Source organism: Larimichthys crocea, chromosome XXII, assembly GCF_000972845.2.
Source record: "Larimichthys crocea isolate SSNF chromosome XXII, L_crocea_2.0, whole genome shotgun sequence".
NCBI classification, from domain to species: domain Eukaryota; kingdom Metazoa; phylum Chordata; class Actinopteri; family Sciaenidae; genus Larimichthys; species Larimichthys crocea.
Window position 1 is genome coordinate 1,919,677 of NC_040032.1, and position 25,129 is coordinate 1,944,805.

Below are 25,129 nucleotides of genomic sequence, written 5' to 3' on the forward strand. Positions count from 1 at the left end.
TGTGGGCATGGAGGGTTCGTGAGCAGCAAGGCAGGATAATAAATTTTATTTGTTTTTCAATGCGTGCAGGTACTTCCACAGCTAATAAATAAAATACAGGCCAAAGTGGGTTAAAAGCATTGCAGCAGCATTTTAAAATCACTTATCTGGCCTATCTACGGCCGTCCCTCTCAGAGGCTCTTACCCTTCTCACAGCTGGAACCAAGGTAGCCGGTACCATTGCAGTCACAAATGTGGCGGTTCCAGCCTTCTCTGCAGTGTCCGCCGTTGGCACATGTGTCTCTGGTGCATCTGACATGTGTCTCTCTGGTGCAGAAGCTGCTGACACCTGTGGCACTCTGAACCTCCGCCAGCCTCCACAGGTTACGGCTCTGCCCATCAATGAAGAGGTCTCTCACGCAGCCCACGTAGCCAAGGCTAAGGGAGGCTGTCCACACCTCAGGGGGGAGCATGAGGGCCTGTCGATCCTCGGGTAAACCTCCAAGATACATGTCCCCATCGAGGTCAAGGATCTCACTGCCTTCATTAGCAGAAAAGGGGACGCTCTGGCTGTTCACTGAGATAAAGCCTGTAGGGCAGACAGTGAGTCAACTTGTATTTATACAATGTTTTTGTTGGAGAAAATGAAGACAGGTGTGCGTGGGTGGTGAGAAGTGAGAACAAACTGTGAGATTGAGGAAGTGGGCACTCGTCTCTGTGTGTCACTAAGACAAGCACAGACGTATTAAGAAAGTGTACAGCCAGTCCTTAGCAGTTACTTTTGTATGCTAAAACTGAAGCCGGCTCGAGAAAAGTGAAGAATTACGCCAAATATTTCGCTTTTCATTTTCAAGAAGAAAATATATGAAAGAAAGAAATGTGGAGGAAGAAATCCAGAAGGAAAGCATGTTTTTTTGGGATATGGGGATGGCTAGCACAGATTTCAAACAGTCATTCATAGATTATATCATCTAAAAATAGAATTGTAATTAAAACCTGATATGCATGCATGTTTCACTGCAGTGAATAAAGAGCAAGCGCATGCTGATGTGACTGTATCCATGCAGGCATATGGCGATTTCACAGCTTGGAATCTTTTTTTCTCTTCCGCAGCTAGCAGACAGAAGGTTTCCCCTGCTGTCACAAACACACATCATTTTCTTACCATTGCGCCCTTTCCTCTGGAAGTCCACGTGACACCACTCGCCATCGTCCAGCCTCTTGTTGCTGGCTTTCATCTTGATGCTCCCGGAGCCCATATCCATGACCAGGTAGAGAAATCCATCCATCAGCTCTATCGCGAAGAAGTCAGCCCTGGGCTTCCTGTTGGGCTGTGTACCCTGCAGGCTGCCGTGGCTGAACAGCAGCAGGCCGTTGGGCTCTGTGGTGCGAAAGTCAAAAGTTATGGCGCCTGTCTTCTTTGTGTTCCACCTGGGCAATGTCAAGTAGGCAGACGGCGTATCGAAGGTGACCGGCTCCAGGGCTTCCACATTCTCGCAGCTGAATATCAGGTCACCATGGATACTGATCTTAGGGTCTCGCTGTTCAGCCAGCCGTGACAGTTCCAGTCTAAACTCATTATTCTTGTAGACCACCTGATAAATGAGAGAGATGTCGTGGTGAGATGACAGCTGTAGAAGGCAATATATTCAGTGCAAAGGCTGAATATTACTCATCAATAAATACTGGAATCAATATGACACAGCAACATTCGCGAGAACATGGAGCAGAAAACAAACTGAATCATGTCTGAACTCAGGTTTGATTTTATATCCAGAGTCGTGTCAGAGAAACTGGCAACATTAATTGTACACATGTAGAAACACTCGATGCATTCATAAAAAAAAAGACCCTTTTCTGCCTCATGCTGTGCCGAGATAGCGGAATCATTTAGAACTAAACATAACGTATTCAACCGGTTTGTCTGGACTGTTTTCAATTACGTTCTTTCTCGCCACACCAACAATCTGACAGCTTTTTGATCTGGATGTTTTCAGCCTTCACAATTCCTTCATTAACTGAGAAAAGAGGCGAGAGGCTTGTAAAAAAAAAAATGCATTTGGATTTAAAAGGCAAACATTTATCTGACTCACTGAGGAATGTAGGCTACAATGGGTCTGACTGTAGAATGGTCTCAAATTCAGTGCAGGGGAATCAGAGACATAGCACCTACATGATGACAAATAATTATGCGTGTTTATGCGTGAAAAAGATCAAATCCAAGCAGAGCTGGTGGGTGTAAGGGAGGTGGACTCGATCCTTTACAGGCACAACGTTCATTTTATTATTTAAGGGGTACATTTATTAAATGTAACTAGATTCACATCTGTCTTTGAGTACTGATTTGTAATTTTACATCAATATACAAAATGCAAAAACATTTTAAAAAAGATATTAGCTCGTACTATGTATAAGATATACAATGTTTAAATTGAGAGCATACGCACATCAAATGCTTGTGCGGGCTTCTTTGTGCTGTTATTATTTTCTGTGTTAATTCTGGGTTCATTAATATGCACAGCAGGAGACTCCCATCCTTGTCTCATTTTGTATCAGTTGTAAGTCACCCAGAGCCCACTGTTATCTGCCACACTACTCTTCAACCAGTCACTGCCTGAGGTGACACACCACATTGCACAGAGGACTACCAGTCGAGCCGAGAGGCAATTTGAGCCAATATCATTCTTCACACTGCCTCAGTGTGACTAATTAAGCAGTGAAATCAGATGGTGAAACTGACCGTCGAGAAATGGGCATAACAGGCAATTTCCAAAATGGGAAGATGGTCAATCAAGCCGGTCACTTATACAAAGTGGGGACTGCGCGTTAGCAGTTACACGCAGACATTGTTTGCAACCCTGTCAAACTAAAGTGGCTTCGGAAATATAGGCTGTGGTCTCATCTGTTGTATGTAACAAGGAATACGGAGAATCCCCAAAACACAAGAACGAAGCTCCTCTAGACTTCTAGTTGACAAATCGCTTTAATAGCAGCTGGGGGCACTAAGTCCCAAGAGACCACAGTTCACCACCAACCACTACATGTTTCAAACATGTTCTTTCCACACACCTGCTGCAGGGTTCCTATAGTTGAATGGGAGCCAGAGCCCTCAGCTATCAAGCTCCTCTCCTGTGGAACCAGCTCCCAGTCCTGGTTTGGGAGTATGTAAGCTTAAGACTTATAAAATCTTATAGTTAGTGCTGGCTCATGTGAGTCCTGAACTATCCTTTAGTTATGCTGCTATAAGCCTAGCCTGCTGGGGGACTTCCCATGATGCACTGAGCTCTTCTCTTCTTCTCTCCCTCTCTATCTGTACACATTCATGTCACATTATTGCATGTTACTAACTTAGCTTTCTTTCCTTTCTCGTCTTGCATGTTTTAATGGATCGTGGCTATGCCTAGATCAGGTATTGTGGTTGAGCCTGCTGCAGTCCTGTTGATGTGCACTAAAAATACTAGGGTACGTAATGTTTCTATTAAAATAATCGTTATAGCGATCGTTATTATTGTTGCTGCTGCCATCTTTGTCTCTCTCACTCCTAAAGCGGTCATGGCAGAGAGCCAGCCATCATAAGCTGCTTGAGTTTTCTGCATCTTAAAGGAAATATTTTTTCTTGACACTGTTGCCAAGTGCCTGCTCATGGTGGAAATTATAATGTAATGTCTGAGGAGATTAGTCATGGCCCAAACTCTGTATATTCAATACAATAAGACAGACGACCCACTAAATAGATGCACTGCTTACACAAGAAATATTTTCATCCCCGCTCAGTTTCTTTTAAAAATGAATTAGGAAAATATTCTTGTGATCATTCTTTACCACAGAGCTTTTTCCTCCAGTTCATCATCAAACTCTGATAGGCTTGGCCTGACCCGTCTCTGAACCTGGCTACTGGATTTCCTGGCAGGCTGATCCCATTGGATCAGATCTGCCTCTGCCACCACTCACTCTTATTAGTGGAACATTTCACGACTCTTTATCACATCATACTCTCCCTGCATATATACAGCACATCTGTATTACTATGCATAGCAGTGGTAGGCCTAAACACCATCATCAGCCACACCGCCCACAGAGCAGAGCGGAGGTTGCAGTATTGGCAGCGGTGCTGGGACAATAACCTGTCCATAAATAACATCTCATTTTCATATTAGTGCATTCACACTGCAGGGTATTAGGTAGACCTTCTGTTTAAAAGCCATTCAACTACCACTTGGGTGCTTTAAAATGTTAATGTTACTTGAGTTACAAATACTGATAATACTAGGACAAACAAATTGTCTGTACGGGCAAAATGACACATCTGTAGACTGTGTGATTAGATTCAAAATTACATTACATTACAAACAGCCTAAAGCATCTTTAAACAGCAACAGCTCTCTGAGGCTATGCTTAGGCACAGCAGTGCTTTGAGCAAGATGCCAACATACTACAGTGACATGCTAATATGCTAAGAAAAGTAAAAATAAATTTAAAAAATAAAACGTAACAGATGATTAAAAATAAAAGATTAAATTAGGGCCAGGCCCCGACAAGCTTTCAAAGTGATCAGTAAAATCCTAAAATCAACTCTTAAATGCAGAGGAAGCCAGTGGAGGGAAGCTAAAATTGGTGAAATGTGCCTAGCTGTTGCATTCTGGACTAGTTGGAGGCATGAAAGTGAGTTTTTGTTGACCAGAGAAGAGGGAGTTGGCATGGAATATGCCTTCTAGCATTGTTTATTAGCATAAAACACACAGTATCGCCATTTGTTTTGCAGACATTTGGTCATAAACTTAAGCTGATAAACTGATGATGGCGCTATTAAAAAAAAGACCATAATGGCATTCATCCTCTGGGGACCTTGATTAACTGTAGCACATTTCATGGGTTGTTGTCAGGCCATTTCATTCAAAACCACAAACGACAAGCTAGAAACTTCAGGCGATCGGGGTCTGTTTGATTCACCCTTTGGTGAACAACAAATGTCTGTTCAAATACAACAGTGTGAAGATTTCAGTTCTCTGACATAAATACCGCTTTGTGGTTTGGCGAGTGAAATTGCCTTTTCGATTGGGTTCAATCAGAAAATCGGAAACTTAAAAAGAAAGATCTTCTCAAGTGAGTTCTGGCAGAGTCTCGCTCTACTTTGATCATAAGATAATATAACAGTCTTTATAATTGCCCAAGTGCCCGCGCTTATTTATTTATCATAGTTATGTCTACTCTATTTCCCTCATGCATTTTGTGTATCCCACATCTAAGTGATGTGTCTGTTCCGTCCTTGGTGCTTTGTATTTCCAGCTGAATCATGCAGCTGGATTTAATTAGGATGAAGAGCAGAGCCTATTAACAGTTTCTAAGTGTTTATAGAATAAATGGTGTTTAAGTGTTACAAAGTGGTTCTGACAGAAGAAAACTCAATTGTTCGAGTTGGGTATTAACTCTAAGAAAATATGTATACACCCAACTGCCACCATGATAATTATGCTTCTTATGCTTCTTCCTACTGTCTGTTTTAGTCATGTCTCCTCTAAATCCTTTCTTGGCTAGAGAAAGGGCTACTCTTACTTTAAATGCACACAGAACTTCATTTGCTTTTTATGAGATGGCGCGCATCATTAAAAATTTGTAAGACCAAGCTAAAATTGGGCATTAACCCATAACTCACTGCTTTGTCTATACTCATTCTAATGCTGAGGACATGATCTTAGATTGCTTGCTCAGGATAATTAATGTGACAGGTACAAGGCAGAGTTAAAAATCTTCAAAAATGTGGACATGTGGCTGTGTAGAGGAAAACTGAGTTCAGTTGTAGGAATGCGACTGTTTCTTTATATTTCTGAGGGATTCCCGCAGGATTCTAAATATGCATATGTTCTGCACAGCGCAGCCTCTCGGCTGAATGTTTCTCCTTCAAATACCCTCCAACAGGGGAATCAATATGAATGCGAGAGGTGATTTTCTATACGCAGAACATGCTCTGCTTATAGGAAGGGGTAGTGCTATCTAAGGAGGGTAGGATAGTATTTCCAGTCCTCTGCTGGGGCCGAGGTCAAGCTGCACTCACATCTTTCAGACAGCCCATGAAGTTGTTGCTGACTGGCGAGCCTGGCAGGTCAGCTGTGTTTAGGCTGCCTCCTATGTAGAAGAGATCATCAGAGCCCAGCATGGTGTAGTCCTCCTGAGTGTAGCCAGTAGTGGTGAGAATCCCATCCACCAAGATCGTCACCTGGAGGAGTGATTAAGAGAAGAGGGTATGAGGAGAATAAATGACACGACATGGAGAGATTTTGAATCAGATAGAAACAACTGGCTGAATAATTCATGCTTTATTTCTAAATTATAGTTGAGCTCGCCATAATCTTGGATCTTGAAGGTAATTACAAGAACAGCTTTGAAGGTTTCGCCTCATCTCAGCTGTTCCAATAGAGTCAATATATAAATCGTATAAATCAATCATCATAAATATTCCTCTTTGGCTCCAAAGCAATATGAATACTACAGTTTGCTAAATCGATTTGAGATTGAAGATATCAAGATGGCGAGTTTACTGAAAGCAAAACAAGATTATTCTCATATCAGTCTCATCAGCACACAGAGACAAAGGAAATGAATTACTGTGTAGGGGAAAAAAAAGTCTGTTGCCATGACAATGAGCCTACAGTTAACATGGAAGCCTGTACAAATGTAACAGCTCTCACTTTGGAAAAGTGAAAACAATTATAATCACTTTGTGAGTGAATAACATTCAATTTTCAGGACGATCTTCTGTGAAAACAGTAGGAAATTTATTTCACTATGTTCACACTGTTAATTCACAGTTCATATCTTCTCTGTTATTCATAAATCTCAATACATTTGTACATTACTTTACGCTTTTGGCACTTCTGGTTAGAAACTAAACTGCATTTTGTGTCTCAGTACTTGTACTTTGTGCAATGACAATACAGTTAAATCTAATTTAAGGTAATCTAATCATTTTTTAATTGTCCTGAATTTAAGGTCAAAAATGAAAAGACAGGGAACATGCATATTATTGAACTTAATGTTTCAGGCCATCACTGTTATGAATGCTGGGCTTTAGTGGAAAGATATCAGAAACCAATTCATATCATAGAGAGAGTAAAAGCAACTCTTTCAGTTGTACCATCACTACACAATTTAGTTGTTATATTGTGAAAATGTTTAATTTAACTTTTCATTTTTCATTTAGAGTTTTTATTCTGAAATTCCACAGACAAAAATGAGCGTTTAAGCACTTTCAATATAACATGTTGAGAGAAGTTTAATAAAAGATCATTTATATTAAAGAAGAGAGAAGAGAAGGTTGGAAAATATGAAGGACGTGATTATGAACCACGCAACGAACAGACTCAAATAGACAAAAGCAGTGAAGTTTATTTGGGACAAACTGATCGTGGGTGATGACAAAATGTCTGTTTTGTAAAATATATGTTAAAGAGCAAGAGGATAAGAGACAAAGGAATGACCTGACACGGTATGTTCAGGTGTCAGGTCCTGCAGCACCATTGTCTGCTACTGGCAGATATTGATTTCTGTCTATTTCACGGTGAAGCCTTTGGTATCTTTGGGCTAGACAGTGGACAATAGCAGGCCTTCACTGTTGTTACTGCACACCAGGAAAGTGCTTTCATCTCTGGAAACTGATTGATGTTGCTTTCTCTTTCACTCCATAGCATCCAGAAAAGCTTGACCAAATTCTAATAATGGGTATTATTCCACACATCCCACGGATAGATAATTCTCCAGCATTTCAAAATCAGAGGTGAAGGATGACTGCGTTCGTAGACAATTATTGAATTAATCAAAAACATTAATTAGAGGCATACAGCATGATGATGATATTCATGCTCCACTCATGGCTGGTACACTTTGAGACTGATTTTCTCCAGTATTTCTACACAGCCTGCGTTACACAGAGCCGATTTAAGGGAAATGCATATTGATGACTGTCAGTGGGGCTTAGGAGTTACAGTAATAATTGACTACAGCAACAGATAATGTGTGTGCATGTTAGTGTGTCCTGTCCAGCCCATGGATATGGGGATGCATCATTAATAAGGGTCAGAAAAGGAGAGAGAATAAGCACCAATCCTTTTGCCTACAACGGTAAAAGAAAAGTCAGATGAGATAGAGGAAGAATTTCAGCCTGTAAAGCACCACCCGATCTGATAAAATGTTTCCACCAGCATTCTCTTGCGGGTTACAGTTCTCCCTATCTACATGTCAGAGAGGTAACTTATCTGAAAGGAAAGCAATTTACACAGGGATCAAATGCATGGCTGAAAGCATAAGTGACATTGGATTGCCGCTCTTCTGGAAGCTAGGGGAAGGAAATAGGTGTGGAGGAGGCTGCAACTTTATATGCAGGTTAATGTGACAGGTTCAGAATATATTGGTGATGAGGAGACAGTTAGATAGAAAATGAGTCTGACTCTAGCAAAGAAATGAAACATTTAAATGCCCCGCATGTGGCAGAGCTTGGTGGAGAGAGAAATATTTAGTTTAGTTATGGTTTAAGCAAATTTGTAAGTGATCACTTTATTTGGCTCAAAAATGCTTGGACTATGTTTACTTTCAGAAGCACAATTTCAGGTTTCAATGTTCTGCTCGAAAACATTCACAGAGAGTGTGTTTGCAGATATTTTAAATGCTCTTCCTGAGCAGGAACATTACACACAGCTCAAAGGAGCTCTGCTTGAGTTGATACAATTTGTGATATTCAACACATACAGCTGAAGCACAAAAGCACTTTGAAAAAAGCATGACACCGGGTTTATACTCCAAAAATATGTATTACGCTTTTCAAATTGGCAACAGCGGGTACATGTTTATCCAAAGAGGATATAAGCTGGACCATTTGAGCATATTAGTGTCATATTCATGACCAACATGTTGCAAAAACCACCCCTCAAAACCAACTGTCATAGTTGCACACACTTGTTCTGCAATGGTAAAATGACACCTGATCTGAATTAGCATCACTGACTGCTCCTGCTCCTACTGTCATATTCATAGAGATGGAAGCCTGGTTATAGTGGCACATGTAGCAGCTGAAAAGTCAGTTGGTAGAGACCAGAGCTAAAAGAGGAGTGACAACAGGACTTCAGTATGAATATAAAAAAAAATCATGATTATTGTAGCTGTACAGTAACTTAACGTATGATGAGACAAAGCTGCGACTGCAGCTAAAGAAGTGTGTCAGCAGGGAAGCATTTTATGTAACAGGCACATCCTGGCAGTCTGTAGTTTAAGAATCTCAGCACTGTCCTCTGTCCAGCAGACAAATGAACAAATAACAGACCTAAGGCCCTGGTTGAACTTGGCTGGAGTACAGTACAGTACATATAGCAGTACAATATCTGACACATGCAATGCCTATATTCATTAATATATCTGCTCAGCATGACCTCTCTGGTACTGCTGCAAAGTTAAATCAGTGGCCACAAAAATGTGTTCTTGGCTTTTTGTTCAAGCAGAGTTCATCAAAATCTGAAAATTTGAAACTGTACTGTTGCATAAAGGTAGAAAAAAAAGGGCTCCAGGCTCTAGAGACTTCTTCACTACTGCAGGATACATAAATATGACGGATATTGCTGCATGAGTTGAGTCTTGCTTTCAATATGGTAAAAAGACCTTCACAGCAGTCTTGTGGATGCAGGAAAAAAAACAAAACACAAGTAGCCTGATTATAAAAGGACTCTGTGATTTCCACTGAAGCAATCTATTTCATGAGAAAGAGGGCATTGACCTAATATGAGCTTGTAATACCTATCAGAACGTAGAAAATTGGAGGCAGGGAGTCTATCAGAGCAGAAATATTGAACATTCAACAGAAACACAGGGTCTGTCAGTGTTTACACTACCGGGGACTATAACTACTGAAACCCTATTCTCACAGGGCTGGTATTACTTGGACCTCATAGGAATTTCATCCAAGATAATTATCTAGTTATTAAGTTTAGTACCCGCAAGATACAAATGAGTAATTGGTTTCTCTTTTTTTTTCCAAGATTTTTTTGGCCTTTTTTTTAGCTTTATTTTATAGAGACAGCTTGAAGAGTGACAGGAAATGTGGGGAGAGAGAGATGGGGAATGACATGCGGGAAAGAGTCACAGGTCGGAATCGACCCCTGGGTCGCTGCAGCAAGCACTGAGCCTTTGTACATGGGGCAGATGCTCTACCAACTGAACTAAACGACACCCCGTGATTGGACGTAATTTAAGTTCCTTTCTCCTTGCTACTGAAATTACAGCATGCATGATGACAGGCTCAATTAAATCTACACATTTTACAAAGAGTTTATTATTCCTGTGAGTGAAAAGCGTGGGAGTAGGCAGCGGATGTATACACACCTGACGGTGGTTGCGTGTCACTCGAACATCGTGCCAGACGTAGTCATTGAACTTCCCACTGGCCGGTTCCACCAGTGCCTCGAAAGCACCCGAGCCCAGGTTGATGACCAGCCACAAGGCTCCGTTCCTCAGGGACAGGTTGACATAGTCAGCCGACCTCCCCGTGTGAAGCAGCAGGCCGTTCCTCTGCTGGGTGCGGAAGGAGAGCGTGATCTCATCCAAACTGCTCTGAATGGGAGTCTGGGAGAGGTTGTAGCTGAAGAACTCATTGCCTTTGAAGGTGGCCACTGACTGCTCCTGCCCTAAGAGGGGAGGAGAAACATGTTAGATACTTGTTCTAGTCATCAGACTCAAATCTGATGCATCTACTGCACAGTACTGTATGTTCACTACTTGAGTGACATAGATTTGGTTAGTTAAACAAGACTAAAGACTTGAAGCACCATGTGTGTATCTGTGGTATTCACATATGCTACAAAATTACAGTACCTTCTGATGGATGAATGTACTGTCAAAGGGAAATAAAATGTTTCTATGCGTCGTACATTAAAGTCTTGTGATATTCTGTGTTTACTATTGTCAAGAAATCCCACAAAAGTGCTGTCTGTGTGGCCAGAGCCTAATGCACCTCCTGCCTCTGTTCCACAGACCTCCAAAGAAGGACACTTGTGGACCACAGTGTTGCACTGGGTGTCATGTTCCTTCATTAGATACACATTAAATATGGGCAGTGTAGTTTACTTTGATTCGATCCCACACATATCATCCCTGTGCTGTAAATACTCAGTAGCGCAGCACATCTGCACCTGAATATGGTTGCTAACAAACGCACCACTTACTTCTATTTGACTAAAGTTTGTTAAAGACTACAAAGCCCAGCTGTCTGGAAGTATAGAGAGACGGGCGAATACATTGTTGGTTTTGGTGTTTTCATAAGATTTGTTGACAATAACAGAAGTACAAAATAATGCATTATGCTTTCCGGTGACATTTTAAAATGTGATGGTTCACACAATTTCCCCAACTGTTCCAGTAAAAGCAACTTTCAGAGCAGACGGAAGATGTTGCCTTTTCGCTGTTTCATCTTTTTTTGGAATTCCACAAAATTAACAAAACAACTACTTACAAGAGAAAGCTTTTAAAATTGACAGACAGACATACAGACAGAGAGACAACAAATAATCAATCGATAAAACAACCTTTGTAACTTAGCATTACAATGAACCGTGGGAGTAACATTAACTATTGCGTAGCACAGTTCTTGATCTCATGAATGGGCTGTTTCAGTACAGACAGCCGTTCCTTTGCTTGTTTGTAAGTTGCGGCCTCAAAGCTACTGAGCAAGCAGTTTCGAGTTCGACGGATAAGCTGTCCCTTAAGCCTATGTTTGCTTGTACAGTAAATGTCAGCATCTGAACTCCAGGGTCAATTTAAGCCAGGAGGATCAGTGGACCTATTAGTCTCAATTGTTTGAGCAGTGCAGTTACTCAGCTACTGAGCAGGCAGCAGCTCGTTAGGCTATTGATATTGACTGATGTTAGGTGAGATGTAAACCTAAGGTAGAGAGTCAACATGGTGAACACTGAAAGCAAGGTAAGTGGCTGAGAAAAAATGATTATGGTAAACCACAGGTGTTGTGGCCTAATTTAGCAAAGCATGAGTGCTCACGTATCCAGCTGATAACTCCACAGACGGAGCTACCACTGAATCTCATGTAAGAAAGGTTTTCTCATTAGTCCACATAACAAGAGCATGTTCTTGGCACATCCTGCACAATAATCTTTCTGTCATTACAATCTTTCTATAATGAAGACATCACTAGCAGATGACCCTGAAGCCCCTCTGGAAGATGTTTGAGGGATCAGTGGAAGTGTATGGGTGGCTAGAAAGGCAATGGGCCATATCTCTGCTTTCCTGTTTACCAAGGAGGTGGCCCATTGTCTCAAACAACAATGTTTAGCAGCTTGTGAAAAGGCTGTGTTTGTTCTGACACCAGACAGAATTTGGCACTAACTCGGTGGGAAATGCCATCAGAGCCACAGTCAGTCAGTCAGTACACCCTGTGAAGAGATGCTGCTGGAGCTGTTACGCACATTTCTGCTTCTACCTTGGCTGCAGCTATAAGGAAATTGCGCCAAACAACTATATTGGCAGAAAACAGAGACTCTCTACATGTATGCTACTTCTCTGCTTTGTGCTACTCCTCACTCTCTATTGCATTATAGATCACCCATTCTCCTCCTTCCTTGCACCTCCTGCTTTAAACCCATAAAACGATGCCGTTATAAATATGGAGGGAGCTACAGCATCCTGGGTGTTAGTTGAACACTGGCAAGTTAGCCTTAAAATAGTACAGGTTGCAGGCAGTGTTGCCCCTATGCCCACGTCCAAGGAGGATTCACTGTAAAAGGTAGAGGCTCAGAGCTATAAATTAGCTGCTAACTGTCACAGCATGATGCACATCAAACACTGTAGAGGGAGGTGGGAAGACATTATCGGCTAGTACCTTCTCTTAGCCCACCTGTTCCAGTCACTGTTACAATGGCGCTGTGCTGTAGTAGCTGCACCATGTAGATCGGTCATTAATATTAAGCTTTTCAGCTGATTAATTTCAAAGTGGTTCAAAAGCCTGGGGCACAGATGGCAACTGCTGACTTCATCTCTTACTCGGGGGGGGAGGGGCAGGGGTGGGAGTCAGTTTTCAGGTGTTTGCATCTAAACCAACTAAGTCAGGCAGCGTGGGCATGTGCATAGTGGGGCAGCAGTTCAAAACTGGTCTGGAGGCAGAGATGTGCATAAGCACTCTAAGTGCTCAGTGTACTACACCTGTGCCTGAATAATCTCACCATTTACCGTGTACACACAGGATGGAAGCAGAAACTCCTGAATCTATTTGAGTCTGCAAAAAGCTTTTAATGAACTTAAATACAGCAGTTTGAATTAATCTGAAAATAATTTATAGTTACTAAGTTACTTACTAATAGTTGATCAAACATTATAAGGCTGTATAAAACCTTGACATCTCATGTGTATATAACTCAGACGTACGGCACATTGTTAATAATTGTAGCCGTGCTACGCCTGCTTAGAGGCTTTATTTCTGTGAATCTTCATTGTGCAATCAATTACTAACTACTTCTTATTGATGCATGAAATGGAGCAATCACATTTAGGCTTCATTTCATGACAGATCACATTGTGTTTGGCCTTTAGGATGCACTTACTGTCTGACTAAACATTCGATACATCACTGTTATTCTAGTACAACAAACAAAGTTAATCATACAGCATATCCAACTGCATTGTTCTGTCAGCACGCCCATCAATTCAAGTAGAAGCTTGAACTGAACATCTTTTTGGTCTTGTAAAGACTGATTACTACTTCTGTGAACAGGTTTGTCCCAAAGCGAGCAACCAAAGAATCCAGACTTTAATCTATAATGTCTCAGTCATAGTCGGCCTCGAGCTGTCCATTTATAGTTGCTGAGAAAGTGTTGTTATCATACTGTGAAATTTCACTTCGATCTTTTCATCTACTGTAAATGACCTTGATATTAGCTCATCATCATTTACACCAGAAAATGTATATCAGAACACCCACATTTAATTCACTTCACTTCAGAAGCTATCACAGGACACTTTCCATATAAATCAGGTCTTGACTGTACCCGTCATACAGTATATTATTTACAGAGACCCAACATCACCCAGTGCACCACCACACGCTCTTTTTCCCCATTTTCATTGTTTGGTGTTCCATGGGAGGGAGAAAAACATTCAAAGCTGACATACAAGATACATACATGTATAAATTATTTATAGTATAGCATATTCATATATTCAGTATACATATTGATACATACTGAAAACAGAATCTGCTTTTGAATGAATATAGTTTCGATGTACCTAATAGGAGCTGTAGCAATAACAAAACAGTCTTCTGCTTCTTTTGGTCAAATATTAGTTCTTCAACCAAGAAAACATTTTCTATCCTGATTAGACCTTCAGGAACATTTTGGTGATAAGGAAAATGAGGACTTGAGCAGTGTATTATATTGTTAGAATGGGTCATCCAAGCCAAGTCTCTATGTTTAGATACAACACTGACTGCCATGGAGACAGGATGTGGACTTTTATCTGAATCTCACAACACGTGGCAGAGGAACACAGAGCAGACCCCATGTAGGTCAGCGTTACCCATGCTGTTCAGTCATAATGTCCCTTTTCTGTCATGTCCAAATGTTTTACCTAGCAATGCATTGGATGAATGCTTTTCCTCCATTGTTTTACATCACATGACTGTAGCTTTAATTGAATTCAGATATTATTCAGCACTCGAGTTTAAATCAGTTTAGGGAGTGTGTAAAATGATATATCCTAGCTTGTTCTTGAGTGTGTTACTATGCTTGTTTCCCCGAACAACAATAGGTCACCACATCTCTCGCTGACTCTTGAGTGTTTACTGGCAGAAACTTGTCAATCTACAGTATTTTCTTCAATCCGTGCATAAGATCATTCAACACATTAGCACTAATGCAATGCAGAAATCATTTCAAGAGAATGTCATTTGCAACCCACTGAGGAGCGATCGTAAATAAACCAATGATCGCACATTTGAGAAATCATCACTATCTTCTAGTTATGAAAATCAAATTTCTGTACAAAAGCTTTGAGAATGCTAAATTCATTTCACTAATAACAGTATGTTTGTGGATGCTTCTTTGTATTTTATGACTCTTTACTCGTGACACCTGTTTTTTTCCTTTGAAAACACCATGAAACCAAACCGAAGAGATGCTATGAGCATAAATGCATTACCTTGGCGAAAAACTGTAGAGGTCAAAGGTGATGTTCCAGTAGCTCAGTCAGTGGTCAGGACAAGGATTTGACGGACAAGAATTGAGTGAGTGGTGAGCATAACATGACAGGAAGCAAAAAACGAATAGGCAAGTATATGAAAAAAGAGGAGAGGAAATATTAGTGCAGCACAGTTAACTAAAATGATTTCAGGGGAAGGGAAATGTTGTGATCAGGTGGCTGGGAAGGAAAAGCAAACCAATAGACCCCATACCTTGGCGGTTTAACATCAGGTGCGCCAGACCTTGAGGGAAAGAACAGAAAAAAGGATACGAAAACAGGAAGTTCATAAAGAGGTTTGGGAGAACAAAAGCATTGTCACAATGTTGGACTGCAGTTTGTGACAGACATCCTGGGGTAGGAACGGATGTCAAAGTTCAAACTCAAACATAAAGGGGAAATCAAACTAAAAACAGACAAACATCTCAAGGGAGGAGAGGGAAGGCAAGGAAAGAAAAAAAACATCTTGATTGGCGCAACCCTGAAAGGTAGTTGCACACACAGATGCTTTTTTCTAAATGGAACACATACTGTATGTTTACTTGATGCAGACACCCTTTGAAATGTATCAGATATACATAAATCCTGCTTCATATCGCAAAGGTTACTCATGGTAACACTAGTCCTATGATCAGGTCTCTAAAGGCTTAGCCACTCATCTCTACACACTGACATTTGCATGTATGTAGTAAATCCACGTAAGCCTATTGAACCCTCTATATGAGTTTAATTAAAGGGTAAAGGTGATTGCCTTATCGCCTGAGATTATTCACCACATGAAGCTCGGATGCATGCTATGGTCTGTAGTCTGTTTCTCTTATAATCCTACTATTCACTCCTCTCACACATGCTCAGTAATTTTCTTTCTGTCATTATCTGGGACTGTCAATCATTTTTTCAGCTGTTCACGTCATTGTTTTTCCAGTACATGCATGCTGCTGTTATGCACACCCTCCACCTGCCGATCGCCCAGTTTTGCAGTTTCTTCATCTCCATCATCTTCATCAGCTTCATCATTTCATCAGACATCAACCTCAGCTGAGTTATCAGCCACCAACACCAGCTTCTGGACTTCATAGTGGGGATTTATCTTGATGCCGCTCGAGGCCAACGCCCCTTGATCTAAAAAATCTCCCTTTATTCTCCAAATACTTTTGTCAAGGCTTCAATCAATTCTCTGTTATAATAAACAATCATTTTTACTTCATTTACTGTCTCCCCTGATTAATATAATGGAGTTCAGTAGGTTTATTGGGTTGGGCATGTTTTGCTTTATTGGACAGTGACAGCTGGAGAGATTGACATAGAATTCAGCAAGGGGGAGAGAGAGAGAGAGAGAGAGAGAGAGAGAGGGGGGATGACATGCAGAGGACCTAGGCTGGAATCAAACCCGGGTCACTGTGGCGCTTTATTGTTGTTACTGTGCTGGATACAGAGGGCTAACAGGACTTATTGGCATAACACTGTTACACAGTATACTCCCAACTAATGTACTGCTGATGATTACAGCACTCTGACGGTTATACTGGGAACAAAAAGCAACGGCAGATTAAAATAAGCATAAATCTCTGGAAGCAAACTGAAAACTGCAACCTATCAATCACATGATATTGCTGAGCAGCTGCGGGTGACGGTGTATAAAAATCCAGCTGCCAGAGCGCACACATCGGCAATCAAAGCCAAACTTGATTATGTTTTGGGCGCAGCACCAGGCTGTGTCTCTCACTCCTGCGTCCTGTGCTCAGCACAAACACAGACAGATATCTCAATAGGTCAACTGTACCTCACCTGCTACTCATATCTCCATAAAGGAGATAAAAATGACACCATGCAAATATTTCTGCTGAGCACACGAGTCCCACTGTGTCTGCCAACACAGCTCTCATCAGGCAATTGGCACTATAAGGCACGTACAGCACTCCCAGTTCAGTCATTAGGAAGGTAGGCGTAGGTTGCTGTTGTACCAATCTCCTCCACATGATCCACTCAAACAAAGCTGGTCATGCTGCAACTCTTAGTGTAGAATGGACATGATTGCTGAGAGGGTCCTTGGCTGCCAACACGTAGGCTTTTGATGCGGTCTCATGCTGACACAGGCCACACTGAGCCTCTGCTTAGACAGGATTCAGCCACAACCCTGTCTAACATAGCAGACAAAGAGCCGGTGTGCACATGAGGCGTAAACAGCGCTACCTCCCCTTCTATTCATCACCCCTCGGGTGATCTCATTCTCACCGGACGGAACTGAGATCTGAATGGACTTGAGCTCATCTTCCTCTTGTGTCTGTATCTTCTGCCCATCTGCTAGACAAGAGAAGGGACAATTGTAACATGGCAATAGTAACAAGGGCTAAAAGGGAGGCTTGTTTATCATCAAGTGACAAAAACACACTCAGCAACTACAGGCTGAAAGCCACTGGCATCTGAGACAGGGGGGAGGCTATCTGGTAGAATCTCTTTCCATTTCCTGTCCCTTTGTCCATGTGAGGAGCTGCAGCAGTAGGATTTCTATTATCCAACTTATAAGAAGAAGGCGTCACAAAACCAGAGGCCATCGTGTCATCATGTGGGATTGCCTAGTGTAACCCCAGTGATTTCTGTGGAGCTGGAGAAAGGAGGGTTGACACAAATAATTCACACGTCTAATGACCACACACTTCAGGTTGTGACCTTTTTTTCGAGGGGTAAGGAAAACCTATCCTACAGGCCGGACTAATTCATCCCTGTCTAAATGAGACTGATGCCAGGTGACCAAAACACATTCCTCGGCTTAGAAACTCATCTTTGACTAGCTGTCATTCAAGGAGTTGAAGAAAAGTGGATGAGGAGCAGTGTTGATGCTGCAGCTACCCATTGAATACACTCAAACTACTTGGCTGAGACTTGCATTCAAATCTCAGTGTGTGTAAAAGCAGAGATAACTGGCTAGACCTATAGAGAGAGTCCCATTTGAGGGCAAAGCCTGAAAATAAACCGTTTTTCCTACCAGTCATCTACCAAACTTTTATTTTTAAATTAAGAGGCGACTATGACAGTATCAAACATATAAGTATAAATGTTTGTGGGAAGCTCATTTTTATCAAAATGTTGATCCTTTTGACTCATTGTATAACAGTATTTCAGAATCAAAAAGCCTGCTTTTGTCTTTCGTTCTTTTTTTATATCTGACTGATTTTTCTCTGGATGTGATGTGCCGAGTGCTGTCAAACCAGCACAAAATAAATGACATACGTGAAAAGGTTTTTATTGTGAACAAACAGCTTCAGAAAGAAGGCATAGTATGTATTGAGGTCCACCAGAGGGTCGATATATTAACAGACATGTTTCCTTCTTGATTTTTTTTTTTTGTATCGTCACTGAAAGAAATCTCTAAAAATCTGAAGCTATAAATTTTTCCATAAATGAAAATAATTTATTGGTGGAGATAATAAAAAAAGCATCTCGATATCATTTTTCTATAATTGCTTATGACTGACTGACCTTGCTTGAAAATGCTTCTAACAAGACAAACACGGCTATCTAAGTACTTCAGTTAAAGAAATACAGCGACAAGACAGATGCACATGTTGAAAGACCTCACAGTCATTATTGTGAGCGCCTGTGAAAATCAGCATTGCCTGAAAATTAGGATTATGGAGCATGTTGTAATGAGGAGAATTAGACCAAGGTCACTGCTGCTGGAAGATGCAAGCCCACCAGGACCGGTGGAGTCCTTTCATTAGATGATTTCTAAGCTCTCTTCGTCAACCCTGCAGTTCTGAGTGTGTCATCACTGTGCTTACACAAAACAATGACCATGTTTGCACTCTGCATGCGTGAGCTATGTAAAGTTTTCCTATATGTTTGAGAGGATTATCTCTGTTCTGCGTCTGCCTCCTTATCTCTCGTTCACAGACCTGTTTTTTTCGCTCACAATACATCAGAGGACCCGGCGCTCTTTTGGCATTAGAGCATGCCCCGCCACGGCTTCTGTCCACACAGATCCACGAGAGCCCACATGCTGCATACTGTAGATGAACAACTCAGAAGACCCACCTGCTGTGAAAAAGGTTTTCACTGCCTTAAAGTACTTCTCCAGACAAATAAAGATAATTCCTGCACCACTTAAAACCCACAGCCAAAACCAAATATAGCATATAGGTTACCATCTTTGCCATCTCTGGGGGTAGGAGGCACTTTAGCTAATGCATAAATTTGTCTATTTCTGTCAATGCAAGGACAACAAAGACTTGCTGCCGAGTGGAGTTGTTTAAAAGACAGAAGGAAAAGGCATCTGGTGAGTGTGATTTCGCTGGTGTCATTGTTGTTTTCATGCATTTGGCAATGAGGATTGTCTCCATGTCAAGCTTTAATCCAATAAACACTCTGATGTGCTCTCTCTTTGCAGCATGTCATTTAATAATGCTTGCCGTTTTCGTGTGAGCAGAGCCATGCCATCTCTGCTCTTATTAAGAATGATTAATGTCTGTTTTTGGAAATTGTGCCGAGATGAAACCTATTAACTATTACTGAAGCGTGCGACCAGATAGCACAGTCACTAAGCCGGACTTCTGTGCTGTTTCAAACCCAGCGTTGAGAATCTATACCAAAACATGTATCATCTTTAACAAAATATTACATCTGATATGATGTTTACACCAATGCCTTTTGATCTTTCAATTTAATTCAATTTTATTTACACCTAATCATAACAGAAGTGACATGCGACACTTCATTTAGAACAGGGCCAGACCGTACTCTTTATAATATTATTTACAACAGAGTACACACTCGTACTCTGCAGACATGAAGGCAATAACATTTTAGTATTTTGCTCTTAAAGGCCAAACTTAGGTGTCAGAAGCAGAATTTTCGGAGAGCAGGTGCATCTTGAGTCAGTAACGGTGATTTATAATGCGCACTGGTTCAGTGCATCTTGTGCTGGTCTCCTGGGCCTGTTGGCTGCCCTTTCACCAGAACCAGCGTCCTTACTGGGAAGATGGATGTCTCGCTCTGATGCCGTCTAAACAAATCTCCCTCCGCACATTCAATCTTCATTTCAGCTTCAGTACTGTATGTGCACCTCATTAGAAACCGATACCAATTGAGCTGTGGTCAGTTTAAACGTTGCCAGTAGCAAACAAAACGTCTCTTTTCCTGCCAAAGGAGATTTGTCCCTCTTATGGAAATAAATTAAATGCACTATGCACTAAAAAATATCAACAATTTATACCAAGATGTCTGGGTTTCCTTCACATATTGACCTTTGAGCATAATTGCATAATTACTTAGTAAACCTCAAGATTATGCAGTAGCTCAGACGAAGAAAATGCACTGAAGAAAGAGGAAAAATACAGAAGTTACAAAAAAATAAAACAAAGAATCTCTATACAGTCATTTTTTCTCTGTAATGCAGGATATTGTTCGGCACCCACGTACTTTGCACACCTCTTCAGTCACCTTGAATGCACTGATTATATATACAATGAACATTCAGCACATTAGGCGCTTTATGCTTAGTGACCTCGTGACCAGTAATAGTATATCTTCTTTCAGCTTAATTTGTTGGATGTCAGAACTGCAGTCCAAACTGACAATAACAACCTGATAATAGGCGCACACAGTCTCACACACTGACGCTGTGATAATAGCTTCTGGAAATAAGAGCATCATGAAAAACAAATTACACTCATCATTATGTTCATTATATAATGCATTGTCTTACCTTCAACTTCTCTCTGGACAGCTGCAGGAGAATGAAGAAAAAACAGGCATTTTTAATGGTGACTACGGGTATGAAGTATTAAAACGCTACCAGTCCACTGTTTCCATCATAACTGACACAGATTTTATGTTTCATTTCATGTTTCTAATAAAACTTTGCACATAAATGGTGATTTTTTTTACTCAGTCTTTTTTTTTTTTTTTTTTTGGCCTTCTCTCAAGCTTTATTGTTGCCTGGGCCGCTGCCGAGCATTCGTACATGGGGCGGACGCTCTACTAACTGAGCTAGTCGACACCCCTTAGTCAGTCTTTTGATCAATTGTCTGTGAATGTTTGTACTTTTATTGATCAAAAGTACCAAAGACTACTTCAGGCATTCTGATATTCACTTCCAATATTGTGGAATGATTTTGCTATAAGGCAAAACAGTTGTCATTAAAGTCTATGTAAAGGCAATACCGAGATTTCTTTCAAAATACATTAAATATCTTGGAAAATAGTTCTGAAAACATGTGAAAAGAACTTTGAATGATATATTATTGAAATGTGAAGTTAGAGGTTTTTCACTAGTTTTACGTCCAGGATTTTGTGGGCGGACCTAAACGGTGGCTTGATGACACGCTGAAGCCACCCTGAGCATACCCCTGCACTCATAGCAGAGAGACAGACATTAATTTATCTCGCTCAGAGTGTTTCAAAGTTAGTCATGTAATTTTCTGAACTGACATGTTTCAATCGCTTCAAAATTGCTGCTTGACTGCTTCCACGAGTGGGTGTGGTTTCAATTCAGCGGACACACCCCCACAGTCCTGGAGCTGAGAATACTGCTTATTTTAAATTGGTTTTGACATTTAATTTCATAAACTTGGCGATATTTTTAATCATTCAAATTTGGCTGGGTGGTTAATAAGGAGACAACAACAGACAAACACATAAAAATAACTTTTTTGTACAAAAGGTCACAACCATGAGCTCTGCATTTATGGAAAAAGCTTGCAGGGCTTTCAAGCCAAAGACGTATTATTATAGGGAGGAAACGGCAGAGTGGAAAACATCTTTTCATTTTCTTTTCAATAAGTAGTGAGGAATTTCCAATCTCACTTTAAATTGCTTGGTTCTGTCCTTACTGTTTTGTAGACTTCCCAGAATAAAAAAAAAAATCCATTTGGTAGCCTGTGAAATATCCCTGTGTTGGAAACGTGCAAACATCTGTCACATTAGCAAGCTGTTATCCTCGATGACTTGCGAAAGTAATTGCAGAGAAAGCTGGACTCACACTAACTGAGCAGCACTGCTGTATTATACTTTGACCTGGACTGCTTTTAAAGTGGGCTTTATTGATTGTTCTCTGGAGTCAGTGAGGGTTTCGGCCGTATACTTAGAATGGGATATTAATAAGTAGTTTTTAACCATAGTAGCCAAAAAACATCAGTGTTACACAAAAAAGCCATTTGACAAACAAATCATAATGGACTACACATTTATCTGTGGTAAGCTGTAGATCACAATTTTAAAGATTAAAAAATCATTTATATTGGTCATATTTAATTGGTGGTCTGGGATAAAATTTTGTTAAAGTGGCTCTAGACAGATATTACCAAGTGATTTTACATGAAATGCCTCTGTTCTGCATCAACTCTGTGACTCTTCACTACTTTATTTTATGCTTATTTTGTTGTGTTATTGTTCCACTACATTTTTTTTTTAGCATTGAACATTATCCTGTGAACACAAAGGCCACTGTTCAGGGAAACAATACAAACAAACTGAAATAAAGTCAGCAAAAAAACACTGAGGCTAAAAATACATTTTGCTACTAACAAGAGTATGATCTTTTCCTCACCTTCATGGCAGTACCTTCCCCTGTAGCTGGAGTTGATACAGTCACAGACGACCTCTCCTTGGTTGATGGAACACAGGCCTTTGTTGCTGCACGGGGAGTGTGTGGCACATATGTACTCCAAATCACTATGAACAGCTTGACCATCCAACAACACCGGTAGCCCCTCGCCCACTTTTAAATTGGCTATGAGGCCCTGGAACGGCAGCTCATATTTAACAGTGCTTGACGTCAGGGCGGAGAGGCGCACATCAGGTGAGATTCCCCCCACGTACAGGTCACTGGCCACTACCATCTCTTTTCTCTTGGACTTCACCTCGGCCACTTTCTCCTCGTTGTCCACCACCAGCTTAGTCTCTCTGTAGTTACGAGAGAGAAGGATTCTGTGCCAGCGCAGGTCGTTGATACGCGTTTCTGTGTGCAGGGAGGCTGGGTCAGCACAATGGATGGTGAATCGCATCTGGAGCCTCCCCTCTGCAATTAGAAGCTCCAGGAAGTCGCAGTTTCCTCCATCATCCAGGTAGAGCACCAGGGCTTTGCTGACGTTGGTTTTCAGTATAAAGCTGAGCTCACCTGTTGCTCTCGCATCCCACTGACCATAGCGTGTCCATTGACCAGGTACACCCTCATATTCCAAAGCTATTCCTCTTAACACCAGCCAAACTACCAACAGTAACCAGGAGGTCTTGCCTTTACACCTGCCCATGATGGTTCCTATCTACAAGTACTGTCTCCCCTGTGCTTTCTAATTCATATGAATCCAACAAAAGTGTGAGGTTGTTGTTAGAATGTTATCTAGTGTCTACACGTCTTTTGTTATCACCTTAAAATTTGCAGAAATAAAACTGCAACCCCCACATGCAGTAAAATAGATTCTTTATCCTTGGCTGCCTATCCTTTTTATTCTTTTTGCCATCTCTCCATGGGCAACACGTGACAGAAAGAACAAATGAGGCACATTGCAGAATACTTTGCATCTACTTTGGGTCGGCTGAGAAAGAGAACAAACAACACAAGCGATCCACAATACTGTGTGCTTCCTCGTCTTCGCCATCCAGTGTCTTGGCCTCCATCCAGCACTGTTCCTGTCAGTTCCCCATGGGTTAGCTAGGCACGCAGCTTAGGTACAGGCTTCATTCTTCTCAGCCTCCCAACATCCTAAGACATGAGAAAAGAAAGTGGAATAAATAAGCTGGAAAAGTGACAACAACTGGTGGTACAAAAATGTAAATAATATATAGTCATTATGAATTACATGGCAAATTAATTACAAAAATCAAACAGCAGGGAGGTGTCATGAGAGATGAGAGAGATGTGGAGGTTTAACAGTTCAGAAAAAAACATATTCAGCAGTTGTTCACATTGGTATACTGTGTGTGTTATAACCAACAATATGTCATTGACTTCTGGTTATCATAAAGATCGTGGCTATGATTCCAGCAACCAGGGCACATGTAGCATCTCAATCCTGACACCCCACCTCACATCGTAGGCGGTCTCACTAATTTGAGACCTGTGCTTATTTCCAAAAGCCAATAAAAATAAATAAATAAAAAACACAGTTGTTTGGTACAATCCATGGTCCAACTAACTTCAATGATTCTAAGCCCCCCATGCCCTCTGTGCTCCCCAGGCTCACACTAAGATACTGCAGCTGAACAACACATGCAGGCCAGAGGCTAGAAGTGATGAAAGGAAGAGGTCTGTGTGTTAGAAACAAACAAACAAACGAACAAATACAAAAGTCAATACTTTGTCATAGAAAAAAAGGGTGCGCCTCACAGGCCTAAGGACACAAACAACGTTCTGCAGCAGTCTTTGGCTGAAATGGAAACCTGCTCTGACTCATTATAACCATTCGGAGAGGCTAAAAACTGCAACAAGTGACTAGCCATCCTGTAGAAAAGGGTCCAGGGAAACTGTAGCTTTAAAAGACAATTTGCGTTTGATGGATGAGGGTGGCATATATTTATCTTTTCATGATTAACAACAATTTCTCTCCAGAGAACGAAACCAATATCAGGTTTATTCTTCAGATAAGTACTGTCTGTGTAGTCACAGCCTGATATAGCTTATGTCACCGTGCCAAGGAACTCGAGTGCTATCCAAAACCTATTAAAAACACATAAAAGAGCAATGCTGTTGTGTGATCCAATTAAAAGTGATCAAAAACAAAATCAGCAGCGTTTATAATTTGCATAAAAGAGTGGAAGAACACTGTAGATGTCAAGGATGCCTATATACTGCATGCCATAACACCTCCCATCTGATCAAACTTTAATTTAAAAAAAGCTGGGTATGCGATGAATGTTAAGCTTTCTGCTCTTTAACATTCACAAGATGTACCAAAGTCAACCTGTCTCTTCAGGAAGAGAAAAGAATACAGAT

At 41.0% G+C, this 25,129-nt stretch overlaps 1 protein-coding gene across 10 annotated transcripts in view; it reads right to left on the reverse strand.

The window, feature by feature from the left end:
- LOC104925370 (neurexin-2-like) overlaps positions 1-25,129 on the reverse strand; it is a 151,382-nt gene that overhangs the window by 82,246 nt on the left and 44,007 nt on the right. For 6 of the 10 annotated variants that reach the window (XM_019253158.2, XM_019253160.2, XM_027273351.1 and 3 more), the window contains exons 2-9: positions 22,745-23,899; positions 20,903-20,923; positions 15,413-15,442; positions 15,160-15,171; positions 10,342-10,643; positions 6,032-6,193; positions 1,145-1,574; positions 185-568 (exon numbers count right to left, since the gene is read on the reverse strand). In XM_019253158.2, the coding sequence (XP_019108703.2) occupies positions 185-568; positions 1,145-1,574; positions 6,032-6,193; positions 10,342-10,643; positions 15,160-15,171; positions 15,413-15,442; positions 20,903-20,923; positions 22,745-23,447 (2,044 nt within the window). In that variant the 5' untranslated portion in view covers positions 23,448-23,899. The remainder of the gene's footprint in view (positions 1-184; positions 569-1,144; positions 1,575-6,031; positions 6,194-10,341; positions 10,644-15,159; positions 15,172-15,412; positions 15,443-20,902; positions 20,924-22,744; positions 23,900-25,129) is intronic. The other 4 variants (XM_027273352.1, XM_019253159.2, XM_027273350.1 and 1 more) reach the window with 2 other exon arrangements.